General features: G+C 34.9%; 1 protein-coding gene across 1 annotated transcript in view; it reads right to left on the bottom strand.

Annotated features, from left to right (window-relative positions):
- Positions 1 to 1,761: 1,761 nt before the first annotated feature.
- Positions 1,762 to 21,599, bottom strand: part of prdm10 (PR domain containing 10) — a 39,626-nt gene continuing 19,788 nt past the window's right edge. Inside the window, exons 13-23 of the mRNA XM_073850293.1 lie at positions 18,645 to 18,989; positions 16,948 to 17,103; positions 15,844 to 16,023; positions 15,629 to 15,739; positions 10,769 to 10,969; positions 10,545 to 10,691; positions 8,901 to 9,071; positions 7,040 to 7,177; positions 5,079 to 5,253; positions 3,754 to 3,854; positions 1,762 to 3,663 (exon numbers count right to left, since the gene is read on the bottom strand). Of these exons, the coding sequence (XP_073706394.1) occupies positions 3,472 to 3,663; positions 3,754 to 3,854; positions 5,079 to 5,253; positions 7,040 to 7,177; positions 8,901 to 9,071; positions 10,545 to 10,691; positions 10,769 to 10,969; positions 15,629 to 15,739; positions 15,844 to 16,023; positions 16,948 to 17,103; positions 18,645 to 18,989 (1,917 nt within the window). The 3' untranslated portion in view covers positions 1,762 to 3,471. The remainder of the gene's footprint in view (positions 3,664 to 3,753; positions 3,855 to 5,078; positions 5,254 to 7,039; positions 7,178 to 8,900; positions 9,072 to 10,544; positions 10,692 to 10,768; positions 10,970 to 15,628; positions 15,740 to 15,843; positions 16,024 to 16,947; positions 17,104 to 18,644; positions 18,990 to 21,599) is intronic.

The raw sequence follows: 21,599 nt of genomic DNA, 5'->3' as shown, positions 1-21,599 counted from the left end.
AATTGGGCCAATTTAGTCCCAAGGAGTATTGAAATAGTACACTTAAAACTATACTACTAGTACACTGATATTTTTATACTTACTACTGTACATAAAGTATACCTAAAAATATACTTGAACTTTACTTAAGTATACTAGTATATAAAAGTATACTTTTAAGCATAGTTTAAGTATAACAGTAGTAAACTTTGATACACAACTAGTTTACATCTGTTTTCAGTTTGTACTTCAAGTATACTAAAAGAAAACGTACAGGTATACTGATAGTTTACTAATTAAGTACATATTTTTATGCTTTATTAGTACACTATGAAGTAAAGTCTCAGTAAACTACTAGTTTAGTAGTTTTATACTACAAGTATACTTGTAAGTTTTCTTTAAGTGAACTTTGGATCATACTTTAAGTGTATTACTATGTCCCTATTTAGGTATTAATTTGTATATATTTTGTTATATGAATATTTGAACATACAAAACATCAAGAGAAAGAACAGGGTATCTGCTTGTAAACAAAAAAAATATTCTAGCTTTTTTTATAAACACTTGAACGTGGGTAAGTTTCATAACTAAAAAATAAATAAACATTTTAAACAAAAAGCTAAAAAGACTATTCATGATAATCAAATTGTAGATGGAGTTGATCATTATTACCTCTTCCTGGGTCGACATTTTTTTTCATAACGTTACACAGTTTTGCATATGTATGGTTTTAATGTTGTTTTATGTCTGATGGTTGTGTTAGATTACATGTGGAAGCATCTGTTGTTTAGGTTTCTTCTTCACTTGTGTTTTGTAAATTCTGTACAGAAGACGTGCAATAGCACCCCTAGTGTATAACAATGAAAACACAGATTCTCAGAGCACAAGTATAATAACTCAAATATACTTAGACTTTTTCTAAGTATAAGTCAAGGATACTTAAAGGTCATTTTAAGAACATTTCTGAGAAGTACATAAAAACTAATACTAATACTAATACTAATACTATACTAATAGCACACTTGAATAATCTTATTTTTGGTAAGGAAAAACTAGTGCATATTATATTAGATTTGCTATCATCTAACATCAATGCATCTTTGAAAATAAAATATTTAAATGATGCATTTTATATAATATGCTTTATTTATACAATATATTCCGATAATATTTACTCCTAAATCAATAAATCCGTTATCAAAAGTGTCATTTATTTAAACTTGTTTGTGTATAAATAGAAAACGCTAATTTAATGCATTATGGAACTCAATAGGACCAGAATAGTACAAAAGTACTCCGTAAAAAAATATATTTTTTTCTATTTTTTTTTAAATAATTGCCATAAAGAATGTACAAACCAATGCCAGGGGTGAATACAATTGAGAATACATTATGAAAATTACACAATAAGAAACTAGAATATTATTATTGACCCAATTTGGAAAAAACAGAGATTTACTTTTTTAAAGAATATCACCATTATTCCAAACCAAATAACTGTGAGGACTAAAATTATGTTTATAAATCAGGTACCACACCAACAGCATGTTTATGAAAGTTTAATCATTTAAGTGGCAATTTAGTGATATTGTAATGACATAATAAGAAAGGAATACCTCCCAATTAATTCTTCTAGTAGGTGAATGAACTTTTGGGTTTTGTTTAATTAAACAGATGGCATTATACTTTAATTTATGCTGTCGATAGCTTTATTTTGTATAATCTGGAGACTGGAATTAATACAAAAGTATCTATGATTGCAGACAATAAAGACATCAAGTGTACAAAAGCATGTTTATTTCCCATCACTAGGAACAACAGGAGACACCAACCCAGACACACTGAGGCGCATTACTGTACATAAACCGTCAATAATTACAACAATACTTATCATAGTACAGATACTGATTGTTTTTTTTGTTTGTTTTTTACATTGTACAAGGTTGTCTCTGTATAAATAGTGTACGCTGGATATATTTCCCTTTCTCAGGTTATAAAGTTGCAGCAGTGCTCCACTGATGGATGTGCAAAACCCAAATAAATACTAGTATGTCCATAAACACAAGTTACATGAAATACACAAGTTCTCCAGTCATTTTAACAGATAATACACGGAATAATATGAGGACCCAGATAAACTGAGAAAATTTGAGAAGGATTTTCATGGGGTATGAAGTGTTCGACCTTCATCTGAACTTAGTTCTGGTTGGTGACGTCGTCCATGGACTATTTTAGAATATATTTCGTAGGAACTATATTAATTTGGGATTTGCATTCATTTGCAAGGGAGGTGAGGTGAGCATGAACGATTTGATTTTGTTAGTTCTGCTTTAACTATCATAAGAACACTGTTTCTTTTAGATTGAGGCTAGAATGGTGCTCAAAAACAGTGTTGAGGTCACATTCCACGGCAAAACCAAAAGAAAAATGTTATTAAGAAGTCTGCTTTTTTAGGAATTTTAATATTTTCTCATCATGATATGTTGACAATCAACAAAATTTAGTTCCTATAATGCTTAATAGTCACAAAAATTAAGCCACTAATCTTGACATTCTGTGCAAATCATGATTCTTTGCATTTTGGGATAAAATGTGATATTTCATATAATTTACCTGCTAACTCAGGCAGTTATTTAACAGTATTTTTTACGGCTTTGCGGCTGTGCCAAATTTGTAATATTCCAATTATATTCAAATGAAATGCTGTGGAATCAAAAGTGAGGATCCACAGTTTTATTATGCTTTTTAAGAAATCCTTTTAAAGGTCTCTTACACTGCAAAAAAAAATGCTTTTCTTATTTAGATTTTTGTCTTGTTTCCAGCCAAAATATCTACAAATTCTTAAATAAGGAAGGATTTTCTAGGCAAGTAAAAAAAAAAAAAAAACAAGTCAAAATTAAATGAGTTTTTGCTTAGAACAAGCAAAATAATCTGCCAATGGTGTAAGAAATAAAATCCTGTATTCAGTTTGAAATATGATTTTTTTTTTCCTTACCCCATTGGCAGATTATTTTGCTTGTTCTAAGCAAAAACTCATTTAATTTTGACTTGTTTTTTTTTTACTTGTCTAGAAAATCCTTCCTTATTTAAGAATTTGTAGATATTTTGGCTGGAAACAAGACAAAAATCTAAATAAGAAAAGCATTTTTTACAGTGTATCAGTCTCACTCAGGTATGAAAAGGTAGAATCTCTCAATTGCTAAGGGACAATTTACTGATATAAAAAAATAAACATACAAATCTAATTAGGCCAAAATGAAGATAATAAAAGAGGCAGGATGGCACAGGTTAAAAGTCACGACAGTTCCTGAAAACACACATGGCTGGGTCTTTTTGGGTCTCTAGAGAAACACAGTACAACCACTCCAGTGTTCTTATTATTTCATTAAAAAAAAAACATCTTCGCTACTTCAGTTCATTGTTTTAACTCTTCAAGAAAATAAATCTGTTTGTTCATTTAAAGTAACTCTGAAAGAATGCCAAATCAGAGGCTCAGGGTTTGGTGATATGAACTTCACTGGCTCCCGTCCCGTTGGTGGTGGTGGTGATGATGTACTGCGTGGTGGTCTGCTGACTGACGGCCGGCTGCTCCAGCGGGTCGGGGTGAACCTGCGCTGCGGTGGACTGGACGTTCACCTGCTTACCATCCAGCTCCGTCTGTCCTTCTGAGATGACATAGTGTGTCTGCAATGCACGAGAAGCAAAAACACAATTGCATTACAATATGAAAGCAAAAACTTTGTGGAAGTCAAGATACCAGTGAACCAGACTCACCGTTTTGACCTGACTGCTGTTGACGGCGGCAGTGACGGGGGTGCTGGCCTCTGCGATCACATACTGGGTATGAGGAAGAGCCATCATCTGGATCTCAGATGCTTACAGGAGCAAAGGGAGGTAAACACAGTGCTGCCATTATGTTTTCTGTATATGTAAGGTTAATATAATATAGGGCTCTACAGTGCGCGACTAGGAAAAAAATATTTAGGAGCACCATGTGCGTCTGACCCGATCGGCAGATTTGTGTTTGCGCTGTGGAGAGCTTTGTGTGTTTTTGCAATGTTGAGTAATATATCATGGACATTTCTCACAAATACTTTCATAAACAAAGTGTGGAGAGACTGTAAATAAGAGATTAATAGTGCAAGGCGAAGAGCTTTGTTGATTATAATGAAACTTTGTGATGAACGAAGATGAGTGACAGCTTTTTTAATGAGTTTGTAAATGAGATATTGATTTAATTCAAGTTAAATACACAAGATGTTACTATTAAAGGTTGTATCAGCGATTTCTAGCCTGAAACATAAAGTGTCAAATTCAGCTGAGCTTTCTTCACGATCCGCTCGCTGCCTGCCCCATAAATTGTCTGTGAAAAAACCGCGTCTCTCTGGTCAGCCTAGGGTCCGAGATATGCCAAAAAAAACAATCGGCACTACCAACCTTTCCACACATAAACAAACAGTGTTCCAACCAATCAGCGTCAGGGGTTTGGTGTTGTGGACTTTCGCTCCGCCTCCCTCACATCCCTGCACCAGTAGGAAAGTCCACAACACCAAACCCCTGACGCTGATTGGTTGGAACACTGTTTGTTTATGTGTGGAAAGGTTGGTAGTGCCGATTGTTTTTTTTGGCATATCTCGGACCCTAGGCTGACCAGAGAGACGCGTTTTTTTCACAGACAATTTATGGGGCAGGCAGCGAGCGGATCGTGAAGAAAGGTCAGCTGAAATTGACACTTTATGTTTTAGGCTAGAAATCGCTGATACAACCTTTAAGTGACTTACATTGTCTGACTATAACACTATTTCCAGACTTTGCTCCATTTCGTCATCAAAAATGGCCTGAAACAAATCGCAACTGAGCCGCTGCGCATCTCCATTCAAACACGGCTTTGTTTTGTTGATGAATGATCGTGCATTTTAAAACTAATATAGTGGGTCAATGATTCAATTTCCCATTCATAAACACAGTCACTTGCTTTATTCCTGAATGAACAACTGACAAACAAATATCTTTTTGATTATTAATTAGAAAGTGGTCCTGAAAAGAAAAGTAAGCGTAGAGCTCTGTCTAGTACAGAAACATTTGGTAAAGGTACTTACGATAACCCCTGTAGTTCCAGTTGCTGGGAAGGTACGCATGTTGTGCAGCACCTTGCGTCTGATTGGTGGACGTCTGTAGAGTCTGGCCCTGAGCAAGGGTCACAGGGGTCAGCTGGGCGCTGCTAAGCTCCTGGGCAGCTTGCTGAGAGGAGGGACTTAGAGGCTGAGCTGACACCTGATTGGATGAGGGAAAGCATCAAAAGAAGTAGCCACAAAACTACACAAAAAGCCTAAGAAACAGAATTCAACATGACTATAAAAATCTAAAATATGTCACATAAATTTTTTAATAAATGTAATTTTATTTTATAGTACAACTGTAAAATTGCAATACTAATAACTGCATCTTCATTTCTTCATTTCCAAATTTTAATCCAGCCAGAGGAAAAAAAAAAAAAAAAAAAAAACAGAAAATGTTAGAAAGATGGGCTTTTAATAAAACTTGGCTGTCTATGAGATAATAATTTGAAACATTTTTTGAAATCAGTGCTACATGATTGGAGAAAACAGAAAGAGGGTGGAGATGTTCTATTTTATTAACATCAACACCAATAACCCACTTTTGATTTTGGCAAGCCCCTCTTTCGATCTGACTGTCGGTGGGTGAGGACACAAAAATGCAGATGTTCAAGCTATAGTTTTAAAGGATAAGTTCACTTCCAGTACAAAAAAATAGTTCTTTCATCAGTCGCAAAGAAGTTATATTTTTTGAGGAAAACATTTCAGGATTTTTATCCATATAATGGACATATATGGTGCCCTGAGTTTGAACTTCCAAAATGCAGTTTAAATATGTCTGTAAACAATCCCAGCTGAGGAAAAATCTTATCTAGCACCATGATGAATTTTTTTTTTTAATTTAAATACTTTTTAACCTCAAATGCTTATCTTGTCTAGCTCTTCCTGAACTCTGTGTATTCTGGGTTAAGACAGTTAGGGCATGTTGAAAAACTCCCATCGTATTTTCTCCCTCAACTTCAAAAATCATTTAAAAATCATCCTACATCGCAACAGAAGTACTGACCCAGTCTTTTAAAAGTGGCCATGCAAAAAAGGTCAAAAACAGTTAACAAAAACGGTAAAACAGTGATGTTGGGGCGATTTTGAAGTTGAGGGAGAACATGAAATAGGAGATTTTTGACCCTGTCTTGAACCAGAAAAAAAATAACAGAGTTTAGGGAGAGCAAGACAAGACTTCATTTCTCAGAATTGCGAATTTATATTGCAATCCTGACTTAATTTATCGGAATTTCTAGTTTATTTCTTTGAATTCTAGAGAAAAGTCACATTTGAGAGTTTATTTCTTAGAACTGCGAGTTTATATTGCAATTCTGTCTTAATTTCTCAGAATTCTGTGAAAGTCAGAATTGCCAAGACAAGACGAGCATTCGACTTAAAAAATATATATGTAAACAACCGATCGTTTTGCTAGATAAGACCCTTTTTAAAACCACATTTGGGATTGCTATAAGCCACATTTAAACTGCATTTTGAAAGTTCAAAATCGGGGCACCAAAAAAAGTCCACTACATGAAGAAAAATCCTCAAAAAAAAAAAACAATTTCTTTACGGCTAAAGAAAAAAAGACAAGGGGGTGAGTACATTATCTGTATTTTTTGTTCTGGAAGTGAACTTTAACAAAAGGCCCAGAGTTATTAAAAGTCTACAGATGACAAAAATGAAGCCTTTTGCATTATCTGGGGGACTTTTGCTGGTAAATACATGGAATATTCAGCGCAGGTAACAAAGAGAGAAAGAACACATTGTTCATTTACTTACACTATTGACACTGCAACACTACAAACCTGATTGATAATCAGCTAACTAATCCTTTAATTAAACTGCAGCCTATGCAAATAATTACATCCATTATAAATAATTACAAGCCATTTTGTGATATTATGTCAAAATATCACACAGCCCTACACAGCATGCATATCCTGTTAAAGTCAGCCGCTCACCTGTGCATTGGCCTGCACTGTCCCCGTGGGCTCAGCCACCTGAATGTGCTGAACCTGAATCGAGTGCTGACTGTAACTGTGAGGGTCGTGTAACTGACTCACATCTACTGTAGAGTGCTGAGAGTGAGGAGAGGACGCCTGCAGAGACAAACACAACACTCACTTACCAAATCAGTCTAAAACTAAAACATAGCAATTTATGTATGGTGCTTTTGTATGTATTATGTACCGATTATGCAAAATTAAAACCGAGAACAATGTGTATGTAAGTACACAGTACTGGTCAAAATATCCTGAAACTTTTTTTTAAGGGGTCATGATCTGATAAATCAAAATTTACTTTTCCGACACTAAATTTTAAATAACAAAATGTTAAAAAGGTAATGTCAACTTTTTTTATTTTTTTAGGACTGCGTGATACAAACTCGCAATTGCCAGTTATAAAGTTAGAATTGCGAGATATAAAGTCACAATTCTGACTTTTTTCCCTCATAATTGTGGATATAAACGTCCAGTTGCAAGTTCTAAACTTTGCAATTCTGAAGAAAAAAAAAGACAGTTGTGAGTCTATTTCTCAGAATTGCGAGTTTATATTGCAATTCTGACTTCATTTCTCAGAATTGGGAATTTATTTCTTACAATTATGAGAAATAAACTCACAAATGTGACTTCTTTTCCCGAGAATTCTGAGTTTATATTGCAATTCTTACTTCATTTTCAAGAACTGCAAATTTATTTCTTAGAATTCTGGGAAAATCATTTGTCAGTTTATTTCTCAGAATTGCGAGTTTATGAAACGAGAGTGAGACTGAAACGGTGACATTCCAGATAAGGTTTCAATGGAGTTACGCCCTTGTTAATGCTATTGTATGCTACTGTACGGTAATACAGTGGTGCAGCGCATTAGCCGGATCCCCTCTGATGTGCATCATTCGGTAGTGTCCTGCATTATCCAAAATCATGACAGTCCACCAGATGAATAGTTAATTCAAATGCATATGAATAATTACAAATATTCTCTTAAACACCCAGTAAAGACAGTGATGTGGTCAGGACCGTGGTGCTGGCTTCCTTTGAAATATATTTGATTATTGCACCTGATGTGCCCCGCTCCGTCCACTCCTTCACCCCAAATGCTGCCAGTTCAAATGCGAGAGCATGTCAGGGGAGGCGTGCAGAGTGGTAAAATAATTATTATTGACTACTAATTTGAATCAGCACATTATAACGAAAACAATATCTTAAAAATGAAAAGAAGCTGATTTTTACAATCAGAAATGTCTTAGACTGGATCCTTAAACTGGTGAACCCCTGTATACTTTTCAGTGTTTAAGAATAGAATTACTTGAATCATGTTGTAGTTACATTTTCAAGTTGACTAGTTAAAAATCGTTAGAATAAATGCAAATAAATAAAATATCGCAATTTTAATTTTTAGCCCTACCTTTAAGTATTCTTTAATTATTATAATGTTCAAACAAACAACATTTATTTAAAATAGAAGAATTTTGTAACATTATGAATGTCTTTACTGTCACTTTTGAATCTATTTAATGCATCCTTGTACTTATTATTATTATTATTATTATTCAACAGTGATAATAATAGGAAATGTTGCTTAAGTGCCAAATCAGCACATTACTGATTGATATTATTAATGATTTCTGAAGAATCCTGGTAATAAATTACATGTAATATTACATTACATAGTAATATTTCACAATATTACTGTTTTTAATGTATCTTTAATTAAATAAAGAGAGACTTTTTTCAAAAAACATAAAGCCCCAAAAAAAAGAAAAATCACAAGAAAATGTGTAAAAAGCCAAATAAAATCTAGTGTGAATCAGTGTGTCCATACCGGGGCCACCTGCACCACCTGCAGCTGTATGTGCTGCGGCTGAGACAGACCTCCTCCTGCCTGAGACACTGGGATGTACTGGATCCTCTGGAAATCCCCTTGTGCTGTGCGGTAGTCTGTGGTCAGGGTCTGGGACAGCTCCGTCATGGCCTGGGTCAGCAGGTCAGTCGTCTAGAAGAAATACACAAAATGATGAACACTGGGTTGTTCCAACTTGTTCCCACTGAGATGCAATACATTCGTACAGAAAGTAAGAAGATCAAAATTCGAATTATATTTGAATTTAAAATGCAAAATTTCTGTTGGGGTGAAGAAAAAGCTTTTGGCTAAACTCCTGAGGACACAAGAGGATGCACTGAGCAAAATATTACTAATGCACGTTTATTGAATAACATGACTATCTGTGAGTGCATAATGTTTAAAATATTATTTATAAACCAATTATGATTTAATTAAGTTGCTTAAACAACTATAAACAAAGCATCATGTACATATGTATGAGTTTAACCCTTGTGCGACCTTATGGACATTTTTGTCCATTTCATTTTTAGTTATAAGTGTCATTTCCTTTAAAAAAAAAAAAAAAAAAAAAAAAAAAAAAAAAAAAAATTTACCCTTCGTACAAAAAAATACTCACACTCAGGACCTTAAGGACAAAAATGTCCATTAAAACTGCAATTTTTTTAACCCAGGGCCATTTGACTATAAAATGATGCAATATTTGCCAATAGGCATTCATTTTATCGGCAGGGCTTAAAATTTTACATTTGTACCATTTTTTACTAGATTGTGCCATTTTTCAAATTTGGCATATACATTTAAAAAAAATAAAAAAATCTAACACTACATAACAAATATAAATGCCTCAAAAATAATGTTGTTGTTCTTCATTGACACACCCAAGAATCTAAGAAGCAAAGAAAAGATTTCTGCTTAGCATTTAGCATATGGAAATTAACTACTATTTTTAATTTTTTCCATAAAAAAAACACCTGTGGCATTATGCAAACAAACCAGCATTTAAAGGGTTACAATTCTAAAAATTAATGAATATTTGGTATCTATGGACAGAACAGATGCTGGTTAATTTATTTAATATATATTTATATTAATAAATCATATTTTTATGAGTTTTTGGATATGGACATTGTCCATTTTGCAACTGTTTAACTTTTTTTTTGAGTGTTAATACAAAGGACCAAAAACCAATCACACAGTACTTTTTTTTTCATTTAAAAACAAGAGATGCAGTGGGATGGAGAAAAAAGTCTTAAGATGTTTTTTTTAAAGTTCAAGCTTTCTAAACACGTGTCTCTCTTGTGAGACACAAGTGCAATGTTGATAGATGCCCCTCTAAAAAATGTGCGAAATAATGCGTCCTGTGTGAACGGCTTAGTTTCAGTTTTGACATAAGATGTTCTCTGCTCTTTATCCGCAATATTTTTATTGAACAACACAGCAGCACCGCATCTAGTGGCTTCATAGGCTTCAACTGCATAGGCTAATAAAAGCATTATAATGCAATGACAATTACATAGTCATCGCATCTCGTGCACCACTGATAAGGCTTGTGGTTTTTTATTTTAAATTCATAGAGTAGTCGAAATTTGTTTTTCTGACAGCTCTAGTGCACATTTTGCTCACCACCACAGCCTCTGCAGTAGTGCCGTCCGTTGTGATGACAGCAGGGGTGCTGCTGATGACAGTAGTGGCCAGTGGTGCCTGGATGCTGCTGCTGCTGTTGTACTGATATTCTGGATGCTTCTTTCGGATGTGCTGGACCATCTTTGTCTAAAAAAAGACAGATATATTAGGACACATCAATCCATACTGATTAACACATCACCTGATTATTGACTCTACAGTACCTTGCTGCTGTACTGTTTGGCACAGTGCGGGCAGCACACTGGTGCAGTAGCGATGGTGCCGGTCAGCTGCGTGTGTGTGCTCAACATGGGGTCAGGCTCTCCCGGCCCAGCCGGACGCAGCTTTCGAATGCTGGGGGGCAATTCTGCTCCAGGATGGTTCTTCAAAATGTGGGCCTTCCTCTTACTGGCACTTTTATACACCTGGAGAAAAAGAAAAAGAAAAATGGTGAGAATATATATACAGTGCTGCTTGAAAGTTTGTGAACCCTTTAGAATTTTCTATATTTCTGCATAAATATGATCCAAAACATTCATATAAGTCCTGAAAGTAGACAAAGAGAACCCAGTTAAATAAGTGAGAGAATTATTTTCTTTGTCATTTATTTATTGAGAAAAATTATCCAGTGTTACATATCTGTGCATTGCAGAAGTATGTGCTTTCAGTATCTGGCGTGACCCTCTTTAGCTGCAGTAACTGAAGGTAAAGTTTCTTGTAAATGCTGATTGGTCCTGCACAATAACAGTTTTAGAGTTTTAGGGTTTCCTCCTATGAACTGTTTGCTTAGGTCCTTCCACAACATTTTAATTAGATTAATGTCTGGACTTTGACTCAGCCATTCCAAAACATTAACTTTGTTCTTCTTTAAACATTCTTTGGTAGAGTTACTTTTGTGTTTGGGGTTGTTGTTTTGCTGCATGACCCATGTTCTCTTGAGACTCTGTTCTTAAACAGATGTCCTGATGACTTCCTTTAGAAATTGCTGGTATAATTTAGAATTCATAGTTCCATGTTTTTTTTTTGCTCTAAACATAACAGCTTCTCATTTAAACCAATACATTTTATTTTGGTTTCATCCATCCGTTAAACCTTTTTCCAATAGTCTTCTGTCTTGACCACATGATCTTTAGCAAGCAATTTTCTTTTTGGAGAACAGTGGCTTTCTTCTTGCAACTCTGTCATGCACACCACGGTGGGCTCATAAACATTAGCCAATGTGAGAAAAGCCTTTAGTTGCTTAGAAGTTACCCTGGGAACTTTTGCAACCTCACAGACTATTACACGTTCTGCTTTGAAGTGATTTTTGTTGGTCGACTACTTCTCAGGAAGGTAACAGTGGTTTTGAATTTCTCTCAATTTGTACACAATTTTCTAGCCTGGTGAGCAACATCAACTCTTTTTCTGAGGTCCTCAGTAATCTCTAGGGATGCACCGAATATTCGGCCACCGAAAATGGCCCAAAAGATTTTTATCACCGAAACAACACGGCCGAAACAGTATGTTGACGCAAACAGAAACCGCAGCCTGCATGTGCTTGTCTGAAGCAACACATCTGCGGTGTGGACGTATTTCAGTATATCTGAGAAAGACCCATGGATAGCGATTTGCAAAACTTGTAATGCCAAAATTTCAAGAGGGGGTGTGTCTGCAGTCGTGCGTGCAGCCAGTGATGAGAGCAGAGATCGAGACAGATGTAGCGTTCAGTGAGTGAAAAACAATGGCTTTACGTTGGTGGAACGTCGCAATATTGTAAAGATATGTATTTTCTACATCCTGTATTTTTATAAATATTTATGTTTTAAACCATGGAGGTGAGCCAATGGATAACACACAAGCAACATGAAAACTGCGCAATATGTTAAAGTGAAAGTAAAAACTGACAGTGCTTTCAGCATCTCTCTCAGAGACAATGAGAGACGATTATACGTCATATGCTGATATTAATTTAGTCCCCTAATATTTTTCTTGTGCCCCGAACATGGTGGGAAAAAAATAAAAAGAAACGTATTTTGTGTAAGGTTTGTTTTTGAAAGTCGGTTCTTGAAATAAAGCTCTTAATTTTCATTGATGAATGCAGTGTTATTAGTAGGGATGGGTATCGTTAAGGTTTTAACGATATTACTACTTCTATCGATACCACTTATCGATTCGGTACTTTAACGGTACTCTTATCGGTACTTTTTGTTGTGTTTTTAATTTTAAAAAAAACTGAAACAAATTGAGAACAGAAATAACAACACTTTATTTTTTAAATGTAAAATAATTATCTATAGCTTAGCAAACACCAATGTTTGAGCAAATATCTGTTACACAAACAAAACCAATGATTGTAAAACAAATAAACACAATTTTCTTGTAAATGAATATACAATGATTTAACTACATATTAATTTTTATGTAGGCTCTGCTCTATAATTTCTTAGCATAGTTTATTATTATTTATCTATTTGTAAAAGCAGTACTATAAAGTAGGGCTGGGTAAAAAATATCGATTCTCCGATTTTAATCGATCTTCAGTTTAACGCAACGATATAGATTCGGGAAATCCCCGAATCGATTCTTAATGCGCATGCTTCACGTAAGATGATATGAATATTCACCTCTCGTCCTGAAGGTGTCACCATCAGCTGCTTTTTTTGCAGAAAATCTGGTGATCAAAAATGATTAGGCTGTAGTTAAGAACTGTTAGTTTTATGGAAAGTTAGAATGTTTTGTATACGCAAACAAGGGCTTTATGATGGGCCTGTTTTGAACGTTTTGAATTTAGAAAAATGTTTTATTTCTTAAACGTTTGAAGTTCTTAATAGATTTCACTGTTGCACATTTAGTCTTTTTATTTTTTTACAGTAATGTGCATATTGCAGTTTGTTTACATGGTGTACAATGGATGCACATATTTATGACTTCTTGTTACAGTTCATTTAAAATAAAAGTTGTTTAAAATAAACAACTGTGTGCACCCTATTATCAATGTAGATGTGTATTTCCGTAATAAACTTAAGTAAGAGAGTTTCAGTTACCAGCATTTATATCAAAATATGAATCCCATGTCTGCAAAACTAACATTTTAAATGAAATATTGATAGCTAATCGATGTCGAATCGAAATCGAATTGAATCGAAACCATAAAAATAAGAATCGAATCGCCGAATTGGTCACAATACCCAGCCCTACTATAAAGGCATTTTAATGTTTCATATTTATTTAGGCTACTGCATAAAAATATTCTAAATATTTAGCCTATATGTAGGCTATACGTATCTGAATGTTTATTAAATTATTAATATTATAATACTGATTTAGAGAGACCTTATGTGATGTTTATGTCGTTATTTTAACATAGCATGCATACCTGAGGAGACGGATGAAGTAGAAGCTAGGCAGTCGAAAACTTTGCATTTCTGCACATAATGCACTTTGGCTAGATGTTTTGATAAATTGCTTGTGTTTCCACCTTTACAAGCGAAAATCTTGTTGCACTTGATGCAACGAGCATAGTCCGTGTTCACACGAGTGAAGTGTAACCATACTTTACATCGTTTGGCGCTCTCCGCCATTGTCACTACATAAGCGCGAGCTCTCTCGTGTTGTGTGTGCGCGAGCTCGGTGTACTGCTGATCAGACTAGCCTACATTTCATGCGTGAGATAGCAAATAACGGCAGTGCAGGCGAATAACAAATATTATCGCAAATTACAAAAGGCTGGTGAGGTAAAATATGCTATGTAATGTTTATTTAGCAGTAATAAATAGGACTTTTTTTTTTTTTTCTCCAGTACCGACAGCAGAACCGTTAACGTCAGAGCTTATCGATACTTCGGTCTTTTATAATTTGGCACCGGGACCGATAAAGAACCGGGTTTCGGTACACATCCCTAGTTATTAGGGGTTAAGAAAGTCTTTCTAATTTCAGGTGGTCTTAAATGTGGGGACTGAAAGACAAGAATTGCGATGAAACGTCAAAAGGCTATCCATTGAATAAATATGAGCGCTGCACGTTTGAAAGTCATTTGCTGCTGCTGCTTTGTGTACCATTCTGATAGCGCCTCCTGCTGTAAGAGAAACACGTAGAGTTGTAAATGTGGACTGATGGATCGACAAGATAATGTGTTATAAAAATTTAAACAATTTAAACAAAGACAGTAAAATATATGTATATGTTATTTAAGTAATATAATAATTGATTGATAATGATTGTTTAAATTAATATAACTTATTTATTCTTTGAAACTTTAATATTAATTTATGCAATTGCAATGCCTTGATTTTAGTAAGATTAGTACACAGTCATAGCCATAAATGCACTGGTACTAATAATTGGCATCATTTTTTTCGGTGTTTCGGTTTTCAGCCTTTTTCGGGGTTTTTTTTTTTGGTTTCGGCCAAGAATTTTCATTTCGGTGCATCCCTAGTAATCTCCTTTGTTCGTGACATGATTCACTTCCACAAACATGATCAGACTTTGACAGATCCCTGTTCTTTGAATAAAACAGGTCACACACTGACATTTGATAGTCATTGCACTGACTGAAAGCACATCTGCACAGGACTAATTTCAACTTTAAATGAACTGCTAATTCAAGGAATTCACATACTTTTCAACACACAGATATATAACACGATCATTTTTCTCAATAAATAAATTACAAATAAAATATTTTTCTCTCACTTGTTTGATTGGGTTCTCTTTGTCTGCTTTCAGGACTTATATGAAAACCTGATGATGTTTTGAAAATTCTAAAGGGTTTGCAAACTTTCAAGCAGCACTATAAATATACATATATTTTTTTTCCATTACCATGCGAACCCTGTTCTGTGAATTTTTCATAACATTTTGCATAAAAATGTTTTTTGCAAGATTAACTTTCAGAGAAAACCTGTTGATATGAACGCACTATGCAGAGCCAAGTGGCAACTCTATTTTCAGAGGAGGCTCAAGACTCTTGGCTCTAGTACACACTGCTATTGTCTTTCTATGAGTCAGCGGTAACTGCAGCCAACTGCATTCGCCCAAAGAAGGTGGCAAGACAGAATTGGCAGAACAACCCCAGTAAAACATCCATGTGCTGAAGGAGTCCAGACCTTATCACAGTACTGGCAGAAGTAGTCTCTGTTGGGTTTAATGATGGGCAGCGTCAGCTCAGGAACCTCCTCCAGTCGCATCTCAGGATGTCGTTTAGACAGGTGATTCACCTGTGGATGAGTGGAATTACATCATTTAATTGAGAATTTAAGCACTAAGCCTGAAAAAACAGCAAAACATGTAATAGACAAACTGAAGACAAAAAGTTCAATACCAGCATCCCTCGTCTCCTGAAGCCCATCATACAGAGTCTGCATTTAAACATAAAGCTCTCGAAGTCTGTGGTGGGCTCCTTCTGTTTCAAAGCTTTGGTGCGGTGGATGCGGTCCGCCTTTTTGGCCTCACGTTCAGGGTTGTGCATCCTTTGCATGTGCTCCCGTAATTTATCCTTCCTCTGGCCAACAAAAGAGAAACAACACAACAAAATTAATTAAAAAAATTTAAAAAACACTATAAACACTGCATACTTGGGTTCAAAAACAATGATCTACACTGATGTTCAAAAATTTGGGCTGAGTAACATTTTCTCTGTTTTTTAAAAGAAGTCTTTCCTGCTCATCAAGTCTGTTTATACATTTTTTTAACAGTAATATTGTGAAATATTATTGCAATTTAAAACAGTGGTTTTCTATTTTAATACACTTTAAAATGTCATTTATAAATCTCTTTCTGATTCTGACGCAAAGCTAAATTTTCTGCATCATTACTCCAGTCTTTAGTGTCACACGATCCTTAAAATCAATCATTCTAATTGTCAGGACTCTTTGAAAAATAAAACATTAAAAAGAACAATTTATTCAAAATGGAAATATTTTGTAATCATATACACTACTGTTCAAAGTTTAGGGGTCAGTGAATTTTTTCCGTTTTTGTTTAAAATAAATTAATACTTTTATTCAGCAAAGGTGTGTTAAATTGATAAAAATTGACAGAAAAGATTACATTGTTAGTTAACTTTTTATTCATCAAAGAATTTTGAAAAAGTATCACAGGTTGCAAAAAGATATGAAGCAGCTGTTTGCAACATAATTAATCAGCATATAAGAAGGATTTCTAAAGGATCGTGTGACAGTGAAGACTGGAGTAATGGCTGATGAAAATTCAGCTTTGCATCAAATAAATTATATTTTAAAGTATATTAAAATAGAAAACTTATTTTAAATTGCAATAATATCTCATATTATTACTTTTTTCTGTATTTATGCTCAAATAAATAGAATTTTGAGCATAAGATACTTTAAAAAAACATTAAAAATCAAAACTTTTGAACTGCAGTGTACATGCATGATAGTGATTTATCTGGGCATATGTGAATCACCTTAAACTGTTTTCCACAGGTGGAGCACAGGAAGTCCTTGCGGTCAGAGTGGCGAAGCATGTGGAGTCGAAGTTTATCAGGTCTGCAGAAGGCTTTATCACACTCTTTACACTGAAAGATCTTCTCTGAGTGGAAGCTTCTTACATGTTTCTTTACCTGCACAACATATGCATGATTGACAAAACACGCATTATTAAACAAGAATACTGCCATGTAACCGGACATTACAATGGTTATCACTTTTAATTATATTTTTTTCCTTAAAAATCCATGTTAATCAAGTTTTCTTGCAATAAAAGAGTCATATTTAGTTATGAATTGAGCATTACATCACTTACTCACCAATGGGTCCTCTGCAGTGAATGGGTGCTGTCAGAACGAGCTGATAAAAACATCACAATAATCCACAAATAATCCATACCACAGTCCATCAATTAACATTAAAAGCGAAAAACAAATCTATCAATGATTCCTCCATTCATAATATTCCTTTCTTCAAAAAAAAAAAAAAAAAGTTAATTTTTTTCAGAAATGTGCACAGATCAAGCACTGTTTACAAGTGAAAACAGTCCAAAAGAGACTCTTCAAGGATTAGTTCACTTCCGGAACAAAATGTACAGATAATGTACTCACCGCCTTGTCATCCAAGATAATTATGTCTTTCTTCAGTTGTAAAGAATCTCTTTTTTTTTTTTGAGGAAAACATGTCTGGATTTCTCTCCGTATAATGGACTTTTATGGTGCCCACGAGTTTGAACTTCCAAAATGCAGTTTAAATGCAGCTTCAAAGGACTCTAAATGATCCCAGACTAGGAAGAAGGGTCTTATCTAGCGAAATGATTGGTTATTTTCAAAACAAATTGACGATTTATATACTTTTTAACCTCAAATGCCTAGTCTGTGTGAATACGATCAATACAGTTAGGGTATGTCGGTGTGTTCGTCTTCAACTTCAAAGAGTTGTAGGATGATTTTGAAGTTAAAGATGAAAACGAGATGGTAGTTTTCAACACACCCTAACTGTTTTGACCTGGATCACACAGACTACGCATGGGCATCACAGAGACGAGACAAGACGAGCATTTGAGGTTAAAAAGTATATAAATTGTCAATATGTTCGAAAATAACGATAGTTTCGCTAGATAAGACCCTTCTTCCTCGGCTGGGATCGTTTAGAGCTCTTTGAAGCTGCATTTAAACTGCATTTTGGAAGTTCACACTCGGGGGCACCATAGATATCCATTATACGTCGAGAAATCCTAAAATGTTTTCCTCAAAAAAAGTATTTCTTTACGACTGAAGAAAGAAAGACATAAACATCGTGGATGACAAGGGAGTGAGTGCATTATCTGTTAATTGTTGTTCTGGAAGTGAACTATTCCTTTAACAAATATGCTGGTGGATTTTGATGTGAAAGGACAACAGGAGATGCACTTTTTCACTGGAGAAAGTGTAATGAAGGATTATGGACTGAATTTGTTTAATTATTGGATAAGTGGTGTGGATTACTTGTGGATTATTGTAATGTTTTTATCAGCAGTTTGGACTCTCATTCTGACGGCACCCATTCACTGCAGAGGATCCATTGGTGAGCAAGTGATGTAAGGCTACATTTCTGCAAACCTGCTCCAATAAAGAAACAAACTCATCTACATTATAGTTGGTTTTTCAGAAACGGTTTTGTTAGCACATCACACCTGTATGAAGTCTGTGAAGGTTTTCTTGCAGGAAGGACAGGAAAAGCAGCCGTTGACCAGGTGAACCCCCACGTGAACTTTGAGCAGGTCTAATCTGTCATAGGACTCGGCGCAGAAGAGGCAGGAGTATGTTCGCTGATCGGCGTGCAACTGCAGGTGATCCACAAGCGCTGTGTTCGTCAGGAAGCCCTTACCGCACTGAAGACACATGTGACGGCAGCCGTCCCGGCCGTGGTACCGCATGTGCTGGTCCAGCTTGTCTTTATCTCGAAAGGCTTTCCCGCACTGAGAACATTTAAAGGGTCGAAAGGACTTACGGATGAATAGATGCTGGAGAGCGGCATTCTGGGTAAGGGAAGAGAGAAAGCATGGAGGAATGGACACTTTTGAAATGAGAAGACGACTGGGTGAACAATCCAAGCAGGATGAGGAGGAATCACTTAGATTACACTGAATTCATGTGATCTGTGAACAATGACACAATGCACTTGGGTCTGTATGTCACGGAAATGGCGGCTGAAACAAGCCGTTGTGTTTGCATGCTGAGCATAAACAGAATTTAGCGTTAAAGTTGTAGCTTTAAAAGATTAGTTCGCTTTCAGAATAAGAATTTCCTGATCATTTACTTGCCCCCATGTCATCCAAGATGTTCATGTCTGTCTTTCTTCAGTCGAGAAAGAAATTAAGGTTTTTGAGGAAAAACATTACAGGATTTTTCTCCATTTAGTGGATCAACGGGTTGAAGGTACAAATTGCAGTTTCAATGCAGCTTCCAAGGGCTCTACACAATCCCAGCCAAGAAATAAGGGTCTTATCTAGTGAAACAATAGGTCATACACATTTATATGTGACCCTGGACAACAAAACCAGTCTTAAGTCGCTGGGGTATATTTGTAGCAATAGCCAAAAATACATTGTATGGGTCAAAATTATTGATTTTTCTTTTATGTCAAAAATCATTAGGAAATTAAGTAAAGATCATGTTCCATGAAGATTTTTTGTAAAATTCCTACTGTAAACCTATCTAAATGTAATTTTTGATTAGTAATATGGATTGTTAAGAACTTAATTTGGAGAACTTTAAAGGTGATTTTCTCAGTATTTTGATTTTTTGCACCCTTAGATTTCAGATTTTCAAATAGATGTATCTCGGCCAAATATTGTCCTATCCTAACAAACCATATATCAATAGAAAGCTTATTTATTGAGCTTTCATATGACGTATATATCTCAGTTTTGTAAAATTTAACCTTATGACTGGTTTTGTGGTCCAGGGTCACATATAGCTTTTAACCACAAGTGCTTGTCTTGCACTAGCTTTGTGATGCACATCCATGACTTCAAGCATTATATAACCATGTTGGAAAGGTTACGCCTGGTTAGTTAAAAAAGAGATTGATTGTGCAGTGCAGAGAGCTTCGCTGATTATAATGTTACTTTGTGAGATTGCAATGAACTAGGACGAGAGACAGCTTTTAATAATTTTGAAAATGAGATATTGATATAATACAACAGTTAAACAAGTTATTATAACGTGACTTACATTGTCTGACTATAACACTATTGCCTGATTTTGCCATTTCATCATCAAAAATGGTCTGAAACAAGCCACAACTGAGCCGCTGCGCATCTCCATTCAAACACAGCGTTGTTTCGTTTATGAATGAACATACATTTTTAAACGAATCTAGTGAGTCAATGATTCAATTTCCCATTCATAAAGACAGTCATTTGCTTTATTACTGAACGAATCAAGTGAATGATATGATTCAGTAATTAAATCAGTGCCTTGCCACCACCTACTGGCAGATTTAGTTTCATTTTTAAAGTATCTTTTCAGTTATTTAAATCATTTAATATTTCTGTACTCAAAATATTATATTTAAAACTCAACATGAATTTATTAATTTTGACTGCACTCATGCCACCTTTGAGCCTCATTAAACATTAAAATACACCTACAAGCCACCTTTGTGTTCTTCTGTGCCACCTCTGTAGTACAAATTAATTTTGTTAATACTGATTTCATTTGAATGATAACTTAATTTTATTCTACTTGTTCTTACTCTGTTGTTTTAATTAGAAATTTTAAAAAGCATAAATACAATTTCTAAAAAAAAATTGACATAAAAGATGACGTATTTTTAATAAAGTTGCCAAAAATGCCATTACAAATGTAACAACAAAATTCTCCTGTAAATCACTTTAAGGTGTCAAACATCTACATTTTTTAAGTTAGGAGCACTTGTGATAAAAAGAAAAATAAGTGTAGATCCCTGGGAAGGCAAAAAAACTCCATCTCATTATCACCTACAACTTGTCCAACATTATTGTTTTACCTTTTTTGTGTAAAGTGTGTTTGACTTTGTAAACACTCAGTACTTTCGGCTTCGTAATGCGTGAGGTCGAGCTAGCGCAAGACGAGCATTTGTGATTTAAAAGTGTATAAATTTGTATTTTCTTTGAAAATGACCGATCATTTTGCTAGATAAGATCCTTATTCCTCGGCTGGGAGCTCTTCGAAGCTGCAATTCGGACCTTCAACCCATTGGCTCCTATTGAAAAAACATCAAAAACGTGGACATGAACATCTTGGATGTCATGGGGGTGAGTAAACTATCAGGAATTTCTTATTCTGAAAGTGAACTTGTCCTTTAAGTAACAGTTCAGACAAAAAAATAAAAAATAAAAGAACATTCTGACATCACTTAAGCTAGTGCTGCACGATACTGGGAAAATATGCGATATTGGTGTTCAATATTGCGATAACGATATTTCTTGCGATATTACATTTCCCTAGAGAAATGCTTTAATAATTATTATTGTTATTATCTATTTTTTAAATCACTTATATATGTAATGATCATGCTAAAATAAACAGGTAATAGATATTCTTCTGTCATCCGAATTAAATCTAATTCAGGCTAAAAAAAAAAAAAAAACACTATATCAAGG

Source organism: Garra rufa, chromosome 11 (genome assembly GCF_049309525.1).
Source record: "Garra rufa chromosome 11, GarRuf1.0, whole genome shotgun sequence".
NCBI classification, from domain to species: Eukaryota; Metazoa; Chordata; class Actinopteri; order Cypriniformes; family Cyprinidae; genus Garra; species Garra rufa.
The sequence above is the reverse complement of the archived record's forward strand: the minus strand, read 5'-3'. Positions and strand labels throughout refer to the sequence as shown.